A 20037-nucleotide genomic window follows, 5' to 3' on the forward strand; every position below is an offset into this window, starting at 1 on the left:
TTTGGCCTTAAGGTACTAATATGATGATCCACAGTGAAGCCTGTCATACATGATCATGCAAAAAAAAAAAACCCAGCTGCTTAACACAGGGCAGTGTACTAATAAAGATGGACCAGCAATATGCTCCAACACTTGAGATGCTTCAGGGTGGTGGTGTTTTTTTCAGCTAAAACATGCTCTTCTGTGCTTATCACCGAGCATTTATGCTCAAAAAGCACACACAGTTCACAGCATCAGGGAAAAAACTGTGCACATTAAAAGTTGCAAACAGCAGTGCTCTCTCCTTCTTGGGAAACACTGTGAATCTGAATTTTAAATGGCTTTTAATGCGCTATTAAGATTCTGCAGTTCTGTTCATCTTCCTCATGGTGATTCACTGAGCCATGCAACTCCTCCTCAAGTGTTTGTCAAAGCTTTCACTGACAAAAGCAGTTTTAAAACTGATCATATTATGTAAATAATGCCAAGGCAATGTACCACAATTCACAAAGAAGTGAATGCCGTATACAATAACCAGACCCTGCCTCAAAAAGCTTAAAGTTACAATGAGCCTTTCATTGCATAAAATCACACGCATGCAATGCAAAGCTGAACAGAGGTAGCTGTAATTAACAGGAAATGAATGTCAGATGCCCAGAATCCATTACATTCTGCTTATTTTACATGGGTAGAGCTTTCTCACCAAGGACCGTCAGGTTTAACACAGTGTATATAATGAAGAATGAGTATTTCATTTTAGACTGGTTGCAGAAATGTCTTTGCCTTTCTGTGCTCTCCACTGAATTCAGAACTGCTCCTTAGATACACCCTCCTCTACCATACATATACCTCACTACCTGATTAGCTTTTAAAAAGTGCTTCATCACAGAGTTTCACGGTGGGATTTATGCTCCCTGCCTTTTCTTTTAGTGGCTCATAATGCCACTACAAGGGAATCTCATCCTTCAGTCGGAACCTTCCTGATACAGGAAATACGAAATCACAACTGCAATTTACTTCAAACCTTTAATAATAATGAAAGCAGCAATAAGAATTAGAAAGCCAAACAGTAGAAAAAAATATTTGTAGTATTGTTGAGCTTTGAAGATCAATGCAAAGTGCATTATAACTGAGAGCTCCTGACGATATTTTTAACAAAAAGAACTGTCCACTATCACACAGTTGTTTCCTCTGCTCTCCCTCCTCTTCCCGGGGCAGAAGTTGAGGCTGTAGTTTAAAAGCTGCATTCAACCTACATGAAACTAGATTGGAGTTTTTCAGCATGAAGGGATGGAGCTCCATGAAGAAAATTTGCTTCTTCCAGGCAAGGAGCAGCGCAGACCATCTTTTGGGAAGTGGGAGCAGAGCCGCGCACTCCACCCCTCAGTCATCGTTTATCTTTGTTCAAAAGTGCCGGACAAACCCAAAAAGGCACTTAAAATGTGGAATTACAGAAATACCAGACTGTAGCGAAGTAGAGCATAGGGGGAATGGGTTATTCCCGCTGGCCTGGACTTCCAGGCCATGCAGGATGAGTACAGAACAGCGTTTACATCCTGGGAATCCCTCAGCAGAGTGGGAGGGCGAGGGAAACTCCTGCTGCTGTTCCAGCTAAAACGTGGAGGAGTCCTTTGGTCAGCATTTGGTAAATGCAGCAGCATGGGGAGCCACAGGGCTCACTGCTACAGAACCGAGGGCAGTTTTGGCAGCTGAATATAAGTATGTGGTAGAAAAGAGATTGGGTTTTAGTTCGCATGTGCTCTTCAGAGCTCGTTTTAAGTGGTTTAAGCGATTTTACGTTTGTGCAGCAGACCTAGAACCAGTTTGACGCGACTGTGCTACGCAGCAAAAAAACAATTTCCAAAGCGTATTTGCAGCCTTTGTGCCTGGCCTGACCAGGCTGCTTTCTTCCCAAGGCCCTGCTGCTGCCATTGCCCCAGTGACGCGTGGATTTGGGATTTTCCCTACTCCGCCAAGGCGCCCGCTTCGGAACGGGCGGTGCTGTGAACACCTCGCGTGGCCCTTCTTATTTAGAGGTTTTCTTCTGTGTTAATCGCAATCCTCAAGAGGATTTATCTCAGCACTCTTGTTGCTGTTATGCAAGGAAGAGGGGCAGTGGTTGGGGGAAAAAAAACACTTCCGTAAGCGCTGGACACGGAAAATTAAGAGGACATCGATCAACCCCCCCCCACCTCAGCCCCGCCGCGGACGGGGGCGGGCCCCGCCCCAGCGCCTGCCCCGCGATTGGCCGGAAGGGGCGGGGCGGCGGAACGGGATTGGTGGGACCGGGAGGGGGAGGGGCTTTGGTTACCGCGGCAACGGCGGCGGCGGCGCGCAGGCCCGGCCGGCGCCTCCCGGGCCCAGGTCGGTGCTGAGGCCGCGGGGACGCGGGAGCCGGGGACGGGGGACCGGGAACCGGGAACCCGGAACCCTGTGCCGGCCTTCCCCGGGGGACCCTGTGCCGGCCTTCCCCGGGGGACCCTGTGCCGGCCTTCCCCGGGGGACCCTGTCCCGGCCTGGGAGAAAGGACCCGCGGCCGCTGCCGGGGCGGCTCGAGGCCTTGTGCTGCTGAGGGGAGGGAGGGAAGGCCGGTCCTGGGAGCTGCGAACCCGAGCACCCAGGTGTTGTCCCGAATTAGGTCCGCGCATAGAGCCGAGGTATTTGATTTATTTATGGTTCTGCGCAGGAAGGGGTTCTGGGCGGCAAATCCACCGAGACAGCACAGCGACTACCAAAGCTTTTCATTGTTTATACATTTTAGCAACCAGAGGTATTAATGTTCACTGACTGCAAGTCACCTAGTTCTCTTATTAATTAGTATCCTGTTTTCTGTTGGTTAATGATTCTCTCGTTCCCCATGCTAATTAGTCCATATGCTCAGTCTTTCCCTTCTTTTGGATCGGAGTGAAATATACTCAGCCTTAAACCTAAACAGGGCAATTCTACCGAAAAAATTCATTTGTCTTCCTGACACCTAGACATCACTTAGAGCTTGTTTGTTGGCTGCTCTCTATTTCATGGATTAAATCTCCTTTGTTGTTGATTAGGCTTGAAAATAGACAAAGATCAGACATCAAAGAACATCCTTTCTTAAGAAAAAGGCTTATAAGCTCCCGGACCAGACTGTGGCTTAAATAATTTTAGGAGATGTCTGATGTACGCTGTATAGCATTTTAGGCAAAATATCAGCTGGCAAAAAGGGGGGGAGGGGGGAAAGGCAGCTGTGACAGATGTAACTGCTGTAAGTCTTCACAGATGAGGAAAAAAAACCATGGAAAAAAGGCTGTTGTGTATTTAGGGGTTTGGATTTAAAAATGAAGCCCTAGAAGTATTTTTAAGGGCTTGTACTTCCTCCTGTTTCATTTTAGGAGTGCCTACAATGTATTTTTTTGACTCCATCGTCTAGAATATGTGGATGAAGCTCCTGATTGGATAAGGAAGTAATGTGTCTTGGAGCAGGATTTTGTCAGGTTAATTTGATAATAAACAGCTTTAATCTGCTTTCAGAGTTGTATATATGGATTCGAAAATGAGTGGGGCATAAAACAAAGGGAGTTAGAATGAGAGACTTGCTATAACTAATGTTGGGTTTGTTTAACCTGGTAATAACTCTGTGTAGCTGTAGTGCACAAAGCACTCTGTAGATCACTACCAGTCCTGAATCAAAATGCACTTGATAAAGCTCTAAAAAAGATCTGTATTTAAAAAGGAAAAATCATCCCTTAGCCAGATGATTACTTATGTGACTTTATTAAACGCAAAGCTTAAAAATCATTAAAAAGCAGTTAATCATCATTTTGTAATCAGTTAGTCAAAAAGTGTGATCAAAAATTTGTTATTGATGGCATTTTTTTACCTTTTCCCCATCCTGCTATGATTTCCTGGGTAATTAAGCTTGCAACCTGAGTTGTCTAGTGCTGTATGTTTTTATTTTAATAAGAAAAAAAAACCAGCCTTCACCACTCCAGAAAACCCCTCTGACATGAATTAGATGCTTTATCACTGAAGACATCTCAAATATTTCAGTTGTCTGATTGCTGAAATTATTTCTAGTGGAATTCATTCAGGACAGACAAGGGTTATTCTCTTTGCAGAGCGTGTTTAGCCAGGTATTGCAGGGGAGCACGTGATGTAAGCTCCTTTGAACGTGCCCCTGCCAGGTAACTTCAGCCAGAGTCTGGGCAGCAGTAGAGGCTTGGCACCTCCCTGACATGTGGGTGAATGTTTTGGTGTCTGATTTTTATCAGTTTCTGTTTGTAGTGAGTGAAGAGTTCCTAATTTATACGTGTCAATATTGGCAAAACCTGTTAGGATTAGTTTGAATTGAATCAACAGAGGGTGCTTTATTTAATTCTGGGTTCAGTAAATTACGTAGCACGTGCTGAAGAGGGGAAATAGTGTTTGGTTGTGTGAATGATGGACTGCTGACAATTTGAGGTGAATATAATGGCCCTCCTTTATTTTTTGCTCAGTTTGGTGGGAGCCCTGGTGGCACTGCAGTTGTGCCCCCCTTTGGGCGGCTCAGAACGATGGCAATGTTTCTGCCCAGTGAATCAAGGGCATTGTGTGATATAGACAGAGCTATAAACAGCCAGTCTACTTTTGTATCGAGGCCTCCTGGCTGTAATCAGCTTAGCCTCCATGTGCTTATGTGCAGAGCCAGCCTCTGGGACAGTGTTTGTGGCAGGTCCTGCTCACACCATCCCTTCCCAGGTGTGAGGCTGCTCAGCCCCATGCCCACCCTCGGTGCCAGCGCTGCCCTGCATGTAGCACTTTTCCAACAGCCATTCCCTGCTCTGATTCCCTGAACAGCAGGTGATCCCTGTGTTTCTGATCCGCAGCCATGGGATTGTTTGACAAGCTGGCAGGATGGCTTGGGCTGAAGAAAAAGGAGGTTCATGTCTTGTGCCTTGGCTTGGACAACAGCGGCAAAACAACGATCATCAATAAACTCAAACCTTCAAATGTAAGTAGCCTGCTTGGCTCACTGCTGGATGTTTGTTAAGTCTGGGTTTGCATGCTGTTATACTGGATGTGCCCGTGGAAAAAAAAATGTGAAAAGCTTGTGGGGAACAAAATAGATTTTAAAATTTTCCAACTAACTAAAACTAAGGGTAAGCATTCACATGCATGTTTTTTTCCAAAAAAACCCGCTGTTAATGTGGCACACTTTTGATAAGATCACGCAATAAGGAAGGGTTTATGATGGCTGAGATCAGGATCTGAAACAGTCACTTTAATCACTTAAATAGTTGGCACAGGATTGCACTTACAAGTGGTGTTGAACATTAAGGATTAATACAATTGTACAACAATTTACCATGTTTATTTTAATCTCTTCCTGAAAAATAATAAGTGCATAAGAAGTAGTAAAATAAGAAATAATGTGAAAACGCACCTTTAAGGGTGACATCACTATTTTTAAAGCAGAATAATTTTCAAAATAAGTACCATTAACACTTGCAGTTCATCCATCCAGTGAAAAGTGTTTGAGGCCACGAGGAGTGTATAATAATCTGAGCAAAAATGAAAGTAGGATTACTTTGTTTCTAGGTATGTTTATGGACTAGAAATAGATGAATTTTGGTAGGCATGTTCAATGGTTATATGCATGTGGGAAACTGATTTCTGCTGTTTATATCAGGGCACAGATTTTTTTTATTAATATTAATTTTCATTTAATTTTACCTGATGAGTCCACTGGACATTGTTTAAAAAGTGTGACATGGTGAAGAGTCTGTCACTCTTCCACTCCTGGCAATTGTTCGTCCACTGAAAGTTGAGTAGAGTTATAAACAAAGACTATAAACTGCTTGCTCTCTGCTGCCAGCTGTTTGGGGGAAAGGCTACAATTTGTACCTGGCAAATTGTATCTTTATGTAATTTTTGAGACCTTTTTTTAGAGGGTTTTTATGTCATGCCTTAAGCAGTAAAGGATTCCTAACTAGAGCTGAACACAGACTTGAAGATTTATCACAATAATGGGCACTAGAGAAGATCTCAGGGGACTTACACGAGTAGAATAAATAGAATTTGTTTGTAATGAGAATTTATAGGAAGGTAACTTTGTGTCCAACTTGTGTTAAGTCCTACCATTACGAGACATGCCAAATATTCTAGCATGCAACAAGTGTCACTAGATCAAAGTAAATAAAATAGTTTATTTTTGGTAAATTCAATGGACAGGTGATTTTGAGCTCTGGGTCAACCCAGTCTTCTTAAGAACTGCTGCTTTGCCCCAGGAGCAATATATAAGGGCCTGGCAAATACAGATGTTTTCCCATCTGTCTGCAGTTGTTTCTTCTGGACCTGCCTATGGATGGTGTTTGGAATAAGGGGCTCTAGGAGTCTGTGCAAGGATTGCATGTCACTTTCTCAGGCAGCTCTGTAATCTATGGGATGTGACCTTTCTTCCTGCTCTAATATCGATGCTTCTTAGAGGAGCTATTCTTTTGTACCAACTTAGCTGATAGGTTCCTTGGCCGGCTCAGTAGTAAATCAGTTATCAGACAGATCTCTTGATAATGCTTTGTGTTTTGGCAATTCCAGTAGTGTTCACTCTATTGCCCAGAAAATACAAATCCTTGATTCTGAGTTACTTTCCTTTTTCTGGGAGCTTTAATATTGCACACTTTGGGGAAAAATAGATCTGTAATGTATTAATGTTTCAAATATATTTCAGTATTTGCCTTTTCTAATTTGATTTTAAAATTTGTACTTTCTTTCCTTCAAAGGCTCAAACTCAGGACATTGTTCCAACAATAGGATTCAGTATAGAGAAATTCAAGACTTCAAGGTAGTACTTTCTTTCTTCATTAGCAGTAGTGATTATTGTACAATAGTTGGTCTTAATTATCCCTTTCAGTGGGTTTGTAACTGAGTATCATGTGTGGTGGTGTACTGACATAACATTGCAGCTTGTTGAAATGTAGTACCCACGACACCTAATCCTGATCCAGTACTGAGTGTATTAGAATATAATGTGTGTTTTGTGCTGCTATAAAACTATTACCAAAAAAAAAATTAAAAGTTTTGTAGTTTTTTGCAGTAGTGTGTATAAACATCTGATCCCTGTCTGTTGAGAATTTCAGAATAGGGCACTGTTACAGACTGGAGAAGAGACAGCTGCCGAGGTGGCAGCCTGTATTCCTCTCTCAGTGTGGTAACCTGAATTAAGCACTCTCACTGGAGGTACTCTGAACAGATTGCAGTGTAATCTCATTAAATGCAAAAGGATGGCTGCTGCATTAGCAATGTAAAGGTGGCAGGAGCAAAGGCCAGGAAACGAAGTAATGAGTCATTAGTTGAATTAAGACTAAGATTTGGATTAAGAATGTCGTGACACGAAGATATTTCAAGGAGGTGGCATCATTTTCTTATTCTGTAGCCTTCACTGGATGTTTTCAATGTCTTCAAGCCAAGCAGTGTGGCCTCACTGGGTGGGAGGTCTTCAAGAAAATAGTTTATTCCTTGACCTGATGTGTGAGATTGAGAGGTTTCATATTTCTGTATGAGCCTCCACAACTGAGCTCTGTCTCAATAAAGCACATCAGACAGGTTTGGGACTTCCTGTGTGAGAATGTAAATTAATTTATATTGCTTTTTTTTATTCTGATCCTGTAGTAGGAGAGATGATGACCTGTAAATACACCATGTAGAGTGATTTTCCCACCCACCCAAAACCTCAAACCCCCACAAACTGGGGGACATAGAGTGGAAAGGATGTCTGGAGAGCTTCCTTTTCTTAACCTCCTCATTTTGGTGTGGCCTCCTCTATGGGAGCTACTTGGGGCTACCCAAAACAGGAAAGCCTAATACTGAAGCTGCCTTTGTAGACATTTCAGGAGTGGATGGGAATTTTTTGTAGTGTTATTTAAGTTGCCTTGCTGTTTGCAGTGTTTGGCTGAAATCTCACAGTTGCAAAGACTGCTCTTTGTCGCTTGGTCATCTGAACTCACCTGTTTTTACCAGAATGTAATTCCTTTTATTTCTAAAAGTGGAATTTTGATTATTTTTTTTAAAGCCTTTTATTTTGCATACATTTATGCCAGTCTAGGGACAGAATTTAAGACAGGCTGTGGATTTTAAGTCATAGTTCCTCTGAATTTCATTTACTCATAAACAATATTTGATACCAGCATGATAGAGAGAGAGACTGAATGGGAGCTTATTTTGTGTTTGATGTCACTTTAAATAATTGGTTTGGTTCTTTTATTCAGATAATAAACATGTTGTCCATTGTGAAATATTTCTATAATAAGACTGCAAAACTGAATAGGATCATTTGAAGGCAGATAGTGCAACCAGAGTTCCTTAGGGAATTTTTCTCAGTTGATTTGGATTCAAGTTGATCTGGCCTTTTTTTTTGGGTTGGGTTTGGGTTTTGTTCTTTGTTTCTGTGCCTCATGCACTTCTTTTCTTTGCAGTTTGTCTTTCACAGTGTTTGATATGTCAGGTCAAGGGAAATACAGAGACCTCTGGGAACACTACTACAAGTAAGCCTATCATTTATTTTAAAGCATTGCTCTTCATATTAGCTGTTTTGTAGGTTATTTAAACAGAAGTATGATAATATCTAGTGATTAGAAATGATTCAGAGAAGGCTTAGGCCTGGTGTTTGAGAGGAAGTCATTCTGGATAAACGCAACTTTCTGTTCTAAAAAATGAAAATTTTTATCTGCTTTCTGTGCTTTCAGGGACAACTTGGGGGAACATACTAGAGATGGGATTTAAATGTTGAAACCTGAAAACCAATCCTGTAAGAAAGCTCAAGATGAGTTAGGCTTCCAATTTTTCAGTTCTTCTGTACGTCAGCAACTTAAAACCTCAAAGATATTGGCTGATGGCTGAGATTTTTAGAGGTGAGGGAAATGAACCTCAGAGAATAAGGCATGTGTAACTAAGAACCTGAGTGAACATTCTTACATGTTATTTATTGAACAGGGTATTCTCTGTACTTTTTAAGATTCTGGTGTTGCCTTTTGGTAATAGATGGACACCATTCTCTGGTTTTGTAGCTTTTAGTGAAACTTAATCTTTATTTACATCGTCTCATTGCTATTCTGTAGTGCCTGATCCTGATCTAGATAGCATGAACAGTACTAAACCATGCAGAAGTAGCTTGGAGAAATAGAAGGGAGAAATTCTGAAGTTTATAATATTGATTAAATATTAATATCAGTTGTGATAGAGCTTAAATTGTTTTTTAATCGAGGATTAATGCTTCCTCTCCTTCTTGTGCAAATTGTGTTAGCATTGAAAACGTGTGGCCAGGAGATCTGCATTGTTCAAGAGTGTTAGATTTGCATTTCAGTCACTGATGCCCTCAGGCTGCTCTCAAAATGTTAGCACAGTGCTTCATAAGCAAATAATTTTTGTGATTGCTGTATTTAATGCAGTAACTTATCCCTTGTGGGTCATAAATGGTTTTTTCATCTTAACAGTAACTCCCTAACAGTAAGGGAGTTTTTTAGGTTATGCTGACAGTGAAATATGCACTTGTATCCACCTCTGTTCCTGATCCAGTGCAGTAGGCACATACTTAACTACTAAGAATAATATAAAAACATTAATTTGCAGTGATTTAATAAAAATATTAATAAAATAATTACGTGCTGTTCAGTTTATAAAGTTAAGCAAGATTTGATTTTTCAAGAACTGCAGAATGGAAGTCAAATCTGGTCAAGTGTCAAAGCAGTGGCCTTGGAGTCCTTCAGGTTTGGACTTTTCTTCTGTTTGGCTTGAAAGTATCTTCTAGGTCATCCCTAAATCCATTTATCTTAAATAATCCTAAAGTCATGTTGTGTCCCTACTCCTGTTACTTCTTTGCAAAGTTGTTTTTTGGGTGGCAAATACATGCCAGTACTCTTGATTCCTCTGGTAAAATACTGTATGGTTGTGAAAATTGCTTAGGCATTTTCAGCTAACATGCAAAAGCTTTATTTACTGAAGGTTCTGTACACCAGAAAAGAATGGGCCTTCTCATACAGTCTTGGGCTGCTCAGGTTATTTCTGGTTTCCAGCAGGTGTAGAACTGTTTCTTATCAAAATACAAAGATAGATGGTGCTGGAGGGTAAAGAATGTATTTATAATGGTCTCGCAGAGAAATGTAAAATGAAGGAGAAGTGAATATTACATTAAAATATTAAGCAAATATACCTTTTGTGAGTGTTTATAACTGAACTGGTGAATTATGGATTGGTGAGACTCTATTTGATTTTCAAAACAAGTTTCAATAAATGGAACATCAAGTCATAAAATATCGGTAACATCCTGAAATAATGAGTTGAATAATTGCATTTTTTTTGTGGCTGTGTTCATACTGCCAGAAAAATGTCCTGATGATTTGAAATAGTTGAAAGTTTTTACCTGTTACTCGAAAAAAAAGAAAAATCCTGTTTATGCAGGATATATAAGAGTTAACCTTCATATGCCTAGCTGTGGACACAGTTTTTCTCTGAAAAGGTAATTGACCTTTCTCTGAATAAACTTCAGTGTAGGAAATACAGAATTTCCGTAAAGACCTGTCTGTATGGGTTTTTTGTCTGCCTGACCACACTGTCAAAATAGCAGTTGATTACCTTTTGAGTTCGTTTTTCAGTCTGGGTGGTAAAATCAAGCTTTTCTAAAAGGTGTGTGGAGACTGAATCTTGTATGAGCAGGTAACAACCTCATGTCTAAAAAAATGATGCATGTTACCAAAAGATTGAATTTCAGAAATAAGACTGGATTCAAATGTTAATGGTAAATGACAGTGACAAAAATTAGAGGACAAATCAGGTTTGCTTGGACTTTTTTCTCAGTGTTTCTTCTGAAGCCTTTTCTTATTCACAGAATACTCATTTCTTTGAGAACCTATAATTTGCCTCTTTGCTCTTTTTATGTTATGCAGAGAAGGCCAAGCCATTATTTTTGTCATTGATAGCAGTGACAAATTAAGAATGGTTGTGGCCAAAGAAGAACTTGACACCCTTCTGAATCATCCAGGTGAGGAGGCTTTTTTCCCCTTCTGTGTCCATATTTGTTATGTTGTCTTTAGAAAAGCCCCTGTCTGACACATTCTGAGTACTTTGCAGATATATTAGCCATTCATGAATATCAGCACAATAAGAATCTTCAACAGCTTGTGGGGTTTTTTTTTCCTATTCACATTTACAAATTGATCATGCTTCAGCTGTCTACACTGAGTTGGATTGGTCTCTTGTTAATCAATATAAATCAAAAGTTGCATTGTTTTCAGAAAGAACAGATTGAGTTGAAAGCTGGAGAGGCTTTTTGTGATGACCAACACAGACAAAAATGTGTCTCCCTGTCTGTTTTTTCCATGAAGACAGCTAATTCCTTTAGTGTCACATTTAACTTTTTTGTCATCTTCATTTTTTTTTTTTTATGCTTTAGCCAGAAGTAAGGAGGGAAAATTTCACCAGTCAGTTTCAATTCCCTGTAGAAGGACACATGAGATGGAAGAGGATATGAGAGAATTCATGATCGGGGTCTTGGTTTTAGGGGTTTGCTTTGGGTTTTTTTTCATGAGGCTGCACCTTCAAAACTTAATTAAGTTTTGAAATCAATCAATTCTTTGCCTTTCCATATAGCCAGCCTTACTGGGATGTGTCTGTAAGCAATATTCAATTTTTGCTTTCAGCACTTTAGGTAGTTGCTCTGCCTAACCAGAATAAAAAACTACATCTAGGAAGTTTAAAAGTGAAATAATCCTTTAATTCCTTAATTACTTATTAAACTGATAGAGCCCTTAACTTTTGGGATTCCCATGCTGAGAATGAGAAGGGAGAAGCTGGCTTGCATTTCTAAGAAAAGTAGTGTGTGATAGGGACAAAGATGTTCCCATGACTTTGTTTTCCATGAAGACTGTATATAACACTTTAATTCATCAACAAAGATGCTGGAGCTGACTGGGCCTTCTTATTCTCATTCTCTAATTTCTTGTTTAAGGATGTGGGTTACCTCAAATGCAGACACTGAAAAGGCAGTGTTGCAAAAGTCAAAAGGAGGATGAGGTGAGCCAAAGGCTGCAGGTGGATTACACAGAAGCCAGGGCACTTCGTACCAAATCAGGAATTAACTGCAGCAGTAAAACCAATTCTGTTGGTAAAATGGAACCACACAGGGCCCAGGGTGAGAGGTAAAGGCTGCTGGAAGAAGTTACTGGTTTAATAGAGGGCAAAAGTGTGAAAATGTTTAGATGGAGGAGAAGCAGCCTTAGGTGGGGCTTTTCATTTAGGCATTAATAGGTCACTGATGCTGACCTAGCAGGTCAGTGCTGTTCAGCTGTTCATGAATTTGTGTCTTCAAGTTACCAAAGACAGGGCTCTGGCCACTGAGTGCAGTCCTGAGAACCAGGAGAGAGCAGTGATGTATTTCTGCCTTGGAGCAGCCTAGCTCCAATACAGCAACAGTGTCACTGGTTTATCAGATTTTAATATATCACATCTAAGAGAAGCAAAGAGCTTTAAAAGTTCTAGTAATGTACAATAAAAGTAGCTGTTAGGTGAATCAATATTTAAGTGGTTTGTTATATCAATATCTTTTTTTGTATTTCTGTTCTGCCTTTCTTGCTGCATACCCTACTTTCTCCTGATCTATGCTTCTGTCTCTGTCATCCTCCTGGAGTGGTTTAAACGTACATGTTTACCTAAGTTTTAAATGGAATTGAATCAATTCCTGTCTCTGAAAATCTCAGCAATCCCTCAGTAAAACAGTTGCCTGTCTTTTTGCCAGGCTTTGGCTGAGGTTGTCAGGTGGAAGGGTATGTGTCCTGTGAAGCATTAATGGGGTTAGAAGTTGTACTAGCTGGGACTTTTTTGTGAATCAGAGCTTTAAATTATTTTTACTTTCATAAATGGACAATGAACTCTTCAAATAACAGCTTGTTTAATGATAACTGTATCATATTTTGGGGTTTTTTTACTCAAACTTCATTCTTCAGCACTTCAAAAGATGATAGTCCGTAGATTACCTGGATTAGATGACGACTCTTGGGTCACTTGACCTCTAGCACATGCTTCTAAACTAAACTGAAATTCTTGTCAACTTGAAATTCTTGGTATAAAATTGCACATCACACATCTAGAGTCTGGAATATTTCTTAAATGTGTTAATTCATAACTACTTGCAGTGAGCAAATGTTAGTTTTCCATTAGTAACTGAAAAGTGTGGGGGGGAAATACTGCACATTAGGAAATAATACAAATTTCTGTGACCACCAGTTTATTTAGCAGATATCTTTGGGTGTACATTATGAGTCTGGGTGGTTAGGCTGTGCCCCTCTCTGATTGTTCAGAAAAACACTGGAAACTTCTTGATTAACTTGGCTGTTGCATATGTGATGCCTGCTAACTTGTAATTGGTTTTAATTTACCCATAACCTGCAACCTGTGGGTACCAGGGTTCATTTAATTATACTGTAAATTAATGTAAAAGTTTCAGTCAGGAGACTCAATAGCTGTTCAGCTGTGGAATCAAAACAGAGATGTAATTATACTGTGCTTGTATTTTGAGACCTTTGACTTGTGTTTATGGGTATCAGAGGAGAAAAGAGCTCCAGGTAGGGTAAATAGTTTGTGAAAATTGTCAGTCTTTTGATCAGCACTTACCATCTCTGAATGAATATGTGGAGGTAGTGTTATCTCCACTGATTCTATGGAAGGGTTTAGTAGGCAGGTGGAAAAGAACATAATTAGGAAAGTTCAAACCATTTCAGCACTGACAATTTGTTAGGATTTTTGGGGGTTTTTATCATCCTCCTGCCCATCAGCAGGGGTGGATGGCTTACGTTTGACATTTTAAAATAAATCCTTAGCTTGTTTCCTATGTGAAATAACCTTTTCTTTTTATGATTTTAAAAAGAGCCTCTGTAGCAATTTTCATTGGGGTGGTAGTGTGTAAGTTCTTTTCCTATCAAGCATTGATTGATAGACTAAAACCTAGATTTTCTCTAATCCTGTATATCATGCTTTGTATAAATAACATGAAAAACTCTGAGAGTTAGTCTTAGTGCTGGTAATTTTTTGGCAGTGTTACATCTGTAATTTTGAAGAGAGTAGGTTTTGTTTCCTTTCATTGACCATATAATCTTTTTGGGGTAATCTGTGAGGTTTAAGCTTGTCTATGTGTAAGTATCCCAGAAATTGCCAGAGTACTTTGTTTGGTCTGTAGTTCTCACTGCTAGCTGAAAGAGCTTCTGGAAGTCCTTCAAGGGAAGGGGGAATAAAGAAGTCCAGACATGTGCATTTTTTTCCAATTTTGTAAATTCAATGAAGTAATAGATGCTTTCCAGGATGCTAAAGGATAATTCAGACTACCCTTCTCAACTGTTGTTGTGATGTTACGAATGAACACAGAATATTTTTTCCATCCATTTTATACATCCAGTCCTCACTAAGCAGAGATGTGCAGTGTTTGTAGGCAGTGGTTTGAGCTCTTGTTCCTCAGCTTGACCAGCAATTCCAATCTACAGCTTGAAGTGTGGGTGTACGGTAGGGGGAGAGGGGTGGAGGATTCCAAGGCCTGCAAGGAAGTTTGTGAGCATTCTGGAAGCGTGCAGCAGAGGCTGGGTGACCCAACAGTGTGTGCATCTTGGTAGGATACAACCTTCAGCGAATTGCAGCTACAGGTGAGCAAAATACTTTCCTGTGTTGTTTGTACCTTGTTAAATGCAGAGATTGGTAAGTGTTGCCTCTTGTCCTGAGGGCTCTGTCTCTGCTCATGCCTAGATATTAAGCACCGTCGACTGCCTATTCTCTTCTTTGCTAACAAGATGGACCTCAGGGATGCAGTGTCATCTGTGAAAGTGTCTCAGTTACTGTCCTTAGAAAACATCAAAGACAAGCCCTGGCATATCTGGTAAAGTTCTCTTTTTCTATCCCTTTATTGGCATTACTTTGTGCATTCCTGTTTTAGCCCTGCCATGCCACTCGCTACTGTATAAAATAAATCAAGTAGCTGAAAGACAGATTCCACATGTGAAAGCAGTGGTAATATTAAAACACTTATGGTGAAACTCGTTTTAAATGTACAATGCATTCATTTAGACTGTGTCTTAAAAGTTTTCACTGCAGAACTGTTAGCCAAGTAATGGAATGGAGCGTTTCCAGTGAAGTCAGAAAGCAGGGTTCGTATCAGAAGAACAGCTGCCATTATATTTTGCTGGGAAATTGAGTAGAATTGTTAGCAGAGTGCTCCTGCTCTATAGATTACCTTGCAGGTTTGAGAATATCAACAATAAAACCTTTGGAGATTTTTTCCACTCTGCAGATGCTTCAGTAAACTGCTGTTGAAAGGCCATTTAGTAAACTGTTCTCTCCTGCATTCAGAGGGACACTGTATTCTTTGTACCCAGTCACATTGGAGGGGATTTTTAGTTGTAGGAGCTAGAGTCTTTTCTTCCTGAAGGATGTAAGCTTTAGAAGGACTTAGTGCTAGTGTTCACAAGGAAAAAACTCTCCTTTTATCAGAAGCGTTTTATAGAAGTTATTTTTTTGTCCTGTTAAAGTCCTCAGCTGTTAAAAATAAAAGTGATATCAGCTAAATGACGCTGAAAACTACCATTTTCATTTTAGGCCCTTTAGTATTAAACTTGATTACCTGGACGTTGTTTTGGGATTGCTGCTTTTTGTCCAGAAATCACACTAATGAATTCGCAAGCTTCTTGGTAGATCATTTTACAGGGAACTGCAGTTACAGTCCAGATTGACAGCTGTGCTGGTTTTTGTAAACTGAAGAATGAACGGCATGTAAACAGTTATCCCCCAGTGATTCAAAAGGCAGATTTACACTGCTCTCAGTGTAGCAGAATAGTTTTATATATTGACAGACACTGCTGGGCTTGCTGCTCCAATGAAGTGTGTACACACACACGCGTAATTCCTTCCTCCAGCATTCTCACCATGTGTAGGAACTGCGTGGGAGGACAGTTGGGCTTGATCATCTTAAAGGTCTTTTCCAGCCTCAATGATTCCATGATTCATGGCTGCTCTTGGAGGGAGTAAACATCTTCTACAGCATTGTCCGAGGAAGGAGGTGCTGCAGAACAAGGTGTCTGCCTTGTGTTCTAGGAATGGTTCCTTCTTCCTTGAAACTGGAATTAAAACAGATCACATCATGAAATGGCGTTTCCCTGTGGGGAAGGTACTCTGTATCATTTGAGGAACAGTCTTCTCCATGGGAAGAAAACTTAAGGAAACTGTACCTGATGCTACTTTGCAATTATGTAAATTAAAAGTATAGTGATGACTCAACTAAAACAGGTATTTTTACAATGTTTTTGTAATTTGATTTGTTTCTTTCAGTGCCAGTGATGCTCTTAAAGGAGATGGATTACAAGAAGGTGTGGATTGGCTCCAAGGTATATCACATGTAATTCTCTTGCTCTATTTTCATTCTGTTAAGCTTTTTCATTTTGTAAGGTTTTTTTCTTTATTATTTCCCTTGTTTTCTTTCTGTCCATTTCTGCTGTCAGATCAAATTACACAGTGAGTACTAAAGCTCTGTCTCATATTTGCCTTTCATTTACCTCCTTAATATACACAAAACATTGTGTGGGCTTCCCTGACCAAAGTGTGTATTACGAAATACTAATACACACTCCCGCAAACAGTGTAGCACTTTCATTTAAACAATACCAGCTCCCACACTTCAATTTCTTGTTGTGGTAGTTCATTTTCTTCTTCAGTTCATTCTTAATGTCCTGTCCCAGTTTCACATAACCTAATGTTAATGTATCAAGAAATGGTGAAAGAAAATAAGCCAGATATGCAGACAAATGCAGTGGTTTTAATTATACACCTTCAGCTCTTTAATCTAGAGCCAAAAGAAGAACTTCTTACACTATAACGATTATAGGACATGCAGACGCTCATAACTGCATGGAAAATATCAGATCCATCTTGGACAATGTCTGACATCCAGCATCTTTCATTTCAAACTTGGTGCAGATGTTGTGTAATTACAAACTTGGTACAGATGTTGTGTCTCCTTCTGTTGTGTGTTCGTAAGGCTCTGGTCTCTCTTTTCCTCTTGCTCAATGTGTAGATTAGTGAAGCGTGGCATAGTTTTGGTAGACTCATCCCAATTTTAGCTCCCTGACTGGCGTTGCCTGTGCTCTGAGTGTTTTGGGTGGTGCGGGCTCAGCTGAACCGCATCACCTGCCTGTGCTGTGCCCCGCTGGCCGCCGGGTGTCAGCGCTGGGCCGGGAACTGAGCCTCCTTCCAAAAGGATAACAGCCGGCCCTGGCCCCGGCTTAACTCATCCCCACTGATCTAGGGACACCAGACTGTCCTTTCTACTTAGACTCGTCCTGCCGACTAGAAAAAGATGGTTTGTTTTACGGAGTTATTGTAGAGTACAAAAATACTCGGTCTTGTTTTCAGAGGGAGAGCTGCTTGCCAAAAATAGTCTTTACAAAGAGATTTACTGCCCTACAGAGGGGCAGTGATGTATCCTCCACCAGCTAAAATAGTTCTGAGGTGGGGAACCAAGCATTGAGTTTCCGCCTCTGCTGTATCCTATCATCATAGAGGCAGATTCCAAGTCATAATTTTTCCTAATTTCAGGCATAGTTCTGGCTTAGTAATGTCTTCTTGCAATGTTCAAGGCCTCTGCTTCTCTTGGAGGAACCTTTTAAGTTTCAATCCAAATTTTGGTTTTGTACATAGCTTCATGCTACTTGAAAGGATCTCAAATGCGTGTGTAAATATTTTCTGACAAAATATTTAAGTTATATATGTAGACTTTTTTAAGTACAGCAAAAGTAGATGCTTCTGCTGTCACTCACATAGCTCTTCATAGCTATTCACCTCTTATGGATTCTTAATTTTCTGAGCTTAAATTCCTCATGGATGGGCTCTATCTGAAAATTTCCTTTAACTCCCTGGTTCAGTGAACCCAAAAGCTTAAGAGGGGTTGAGTTTAAACTGTACTGTTCCCTAACCACGTGTAGTTTGGCAATTAACTGTTTGATGGCTGAATACTTGGATATTTCTAGAACAAATTTTTACTCTTGATTCTCCTCATTTCTAGAGCACTAGATGGAAATATTTGGAACAACTCTGTAGTTATGGTAGTCCTTAAATCACAGCCTAGGGATGCCATAATATTCAGGGGAGGAAATAACACCTGATGAATGAGTGCACAGTTCTCCTTGTCAGCAGCCAAGCTTTCCTTAGTTACCTTTTGCACACCCATTTTACAGCTGGGGTGGCAGGGGCAGAAAGTTTTGTCTTTTTTTTTCCCTAATGAAGGCTGAGTTTGCTATTTCCCTATTTTGGAATGGGGCTACCATTGCAATAGCACATCCTCAGTGGGGTAAAACTAACCTGTCTCACAGCATTCCCTCTTAGTGGGGGAAATAGTGCTGATTCCCACATTTTGTAATGGGATGCTGGATGCTTTTGGTAACCAAGAAAACATTTGAAGTGAGTTGAGAAGTGGCAATCAGGCAGCAATATAGAGAAGTGTGGCTACTGAGAGGAAAGTTTTGATGTGAGTTATTCAAAACCAAACTTTAAATCTTTTGCAGTTGGGCAGTTAGGTCATGTTCAGTTATGGGGAAGCCAAAATGTGTACAAGGAATTGACATGCATACTTCACCAAATGAACTTCCAGGTCTTATTCTCATCAAAGTGATCTTATAAGCCTGAAGAATATAAAAAATTAATTAGGTGGAAGAGTATTCCTGTTTAATTGGCAAGGTTTGGGGAAAACAACTTTGCTGTACGGGAATTTAAGAAGTGGAGAAGAGAGCAAGTTGAAAACAACTCTGCGTTGTCCCCCATTCTTGTAACTACACCAAAATATCTATTTTATGTTTTCAAAAAGCAAAATACAGCAAGAATTCATCTTGTGCTAAGACCAGATGTTTCTTTTTATTAACAGATCAGATGCAAGCAATGAAGACATGAGAGATAAATAAAGGATCTATGGCGTTCTTTTACACCCTTTGTCAGTAGGTGAACAAGCACCTTGGAAAGGAAGAATGATTTGAAGAAGATGAACAGTTCAGCTAAAATATCCTATATTGACTTGTTTCAGTTTAGTATCTCTTCCAGGAAAACTGAATGTAGACAACCTAGCACCTCAGGTATGAACATTGATGAATTAAATTGAATCTTGTGACTGGAGAGGGTATTTTCAAAAAAATTGTGTTAAAAATAAACATCTGCATTCATTTGAGTTTTAGGTGATAACTAGCCATCAGGAAATACCCCTCTGTTTTTTGGGGGGACACCTTTTGAGCAAATGGGAATATTTATTTTCCAGAGAAAGAATAATAAGCACTTCCTGAAATACAGCTACATGGGATACCTACTGATTTTAGATGCCCAGTTTAGGCATTTCTGCCATTTTTTTATATTAAAGTTTGACATTGGTTTTTATTATCCATCTATGAAAGACTTCTCTAAGAATATTTTGATTAAAGATGCAAGGATTTAAATGTTCAGTGTATTTGCTATAGATGATTGCAGATGTTTTTAAGGAATTGCTTTTAATGAAATGTTACACATTGTTTTTGTGATTGTGCCATGGTTATATTTGCATTCCCATCAATAAAACTTCTAATATATGACATGCCCTGGTTGGGTTTTTTAACTTTAATATGCTCATTGATGGTCTTTGCATCCTAGAGATTTTTGGCTTTCTGTTCGTTTCACTTGGAATCTGTTTATCCATTTTCCAGAGGATATAGCACTGTGTACTGTAATAAAACGGTATCTCTGTTGCCAAGGTTTTTTTATTAGTTGCATGTATTTTTTACACTACCTAATCAACTAGACTGCTCTTGCAGATATTCAAGGAGCATATGAATCACAGAAAAGGTCAAGCTGGAAGGGACCACAGTGGGGTCATCTGGTCCAACCTCCCTGCTCAAGTAGGGTCATCCCAGAGCACATGGCACAGGATTGCATCCAGGTGGTTCTAGAATATCCCCCAGGAGGGGGACTCCACAGCCTCTCTGGACAATCTGTTCCAGTGTGTGGTCACTGCACAGTAAAGTTCCTCCTCATGTCCAGGTGGAACTTCGTGTGCATCAGTTTCTTGAA

General features: G+C 40.0%; 1 protein-coding gene across 3 annotated transcripts; it reads left to right on the plus strand.

Moving 5' to 3' along the window:
- The first annotated feature begins 2286 nt into the window (after window positions 1–2286).
- LOC121673384 (ADP-ribosylation factor-like protein 6) lies at window positions 2287–19720 on the plus strand. 3 transcript variants are annotated; one of them, XM_042046660.1, is made up of 9 exons: window positions 2287–2343; window positions 4821–4945; window positions 6714–6775; window positions 8406–8474; window positions 10872–10966; window positions 14713–14842; window positions 16288–16343; window positions 16458–16470; window positions 18872–19720. In XM_042046660.1, the coding sequence occupies exons 2-9, from the start codon at window positions 4823–4825 to the stop codon at window positions 18906–18908; spliced, it is 585 nt and encodes a 194-aa protein (XP_041902594.1). In that variant the 5' UTR covers window positions 2287–2343; window positions 4821–4822; the 3' UTR covers window positions 18909–19720. The 3 variants fall into 3 exon arrangements, with proteins under 3 accessions (XP_041902594.1, XP_041902592.1, XP_041902595.1); XM_042046658.1 differs by lacking the exon at window positions 2287–2343 and adding an exon at window positions 2429–2636; XM_042046661.1 differs by lacking the exons at window positions 2287–2343; window positions 16458–16470 and having other exon boundaries at window positions 4641–4945.
- Window positions 19721–20037: the final 317 nt, after the last annotated feature.

This window comes from Corvus kubaryi, unplaced genomic scaffold (assembly GCF_017639235.1).
Source record: "Corvus kubaryi isolate FWS band 111438036 unplaced genomic scaffold, C.kubaryi_AGA036_p1.0 65375, whole genome shotgun sequence".
Lineage (NCBI taxonomy): Eukaryota > Metazoa > Chordata > Aves > Passeriformes > Corvidae > Corvus > Corvus kubaryi.

What these genes read in the sequence shown, in the direction of transcription:
- LOC121673384 (XM_042046660.1), top strand. Translation starts at nt 4,823, where the DNA reads ATGGGATTGTTTGACAAGCTGGCAGGATGGCTTGGGCTGAAGAAAAAG. An exon ending in GAGAAATTCAAGACTTCAAG is followed by an intron (nt 6,776 to 8,405) that starts GTAGTACTTTCT and finishes TTTTCTTTGCAG; the next exon opens with TTTGTCTTTCACAGTGTTTG. An exon ending in CTCTGGGAACACTACTACAA is followed by an intron (nt 8,475 to 10,871) that starts GTAAGCCTATCA and finishes TATGTTATGCAG; the next exon opens with AGAAGGCCAAGCCATTATTT.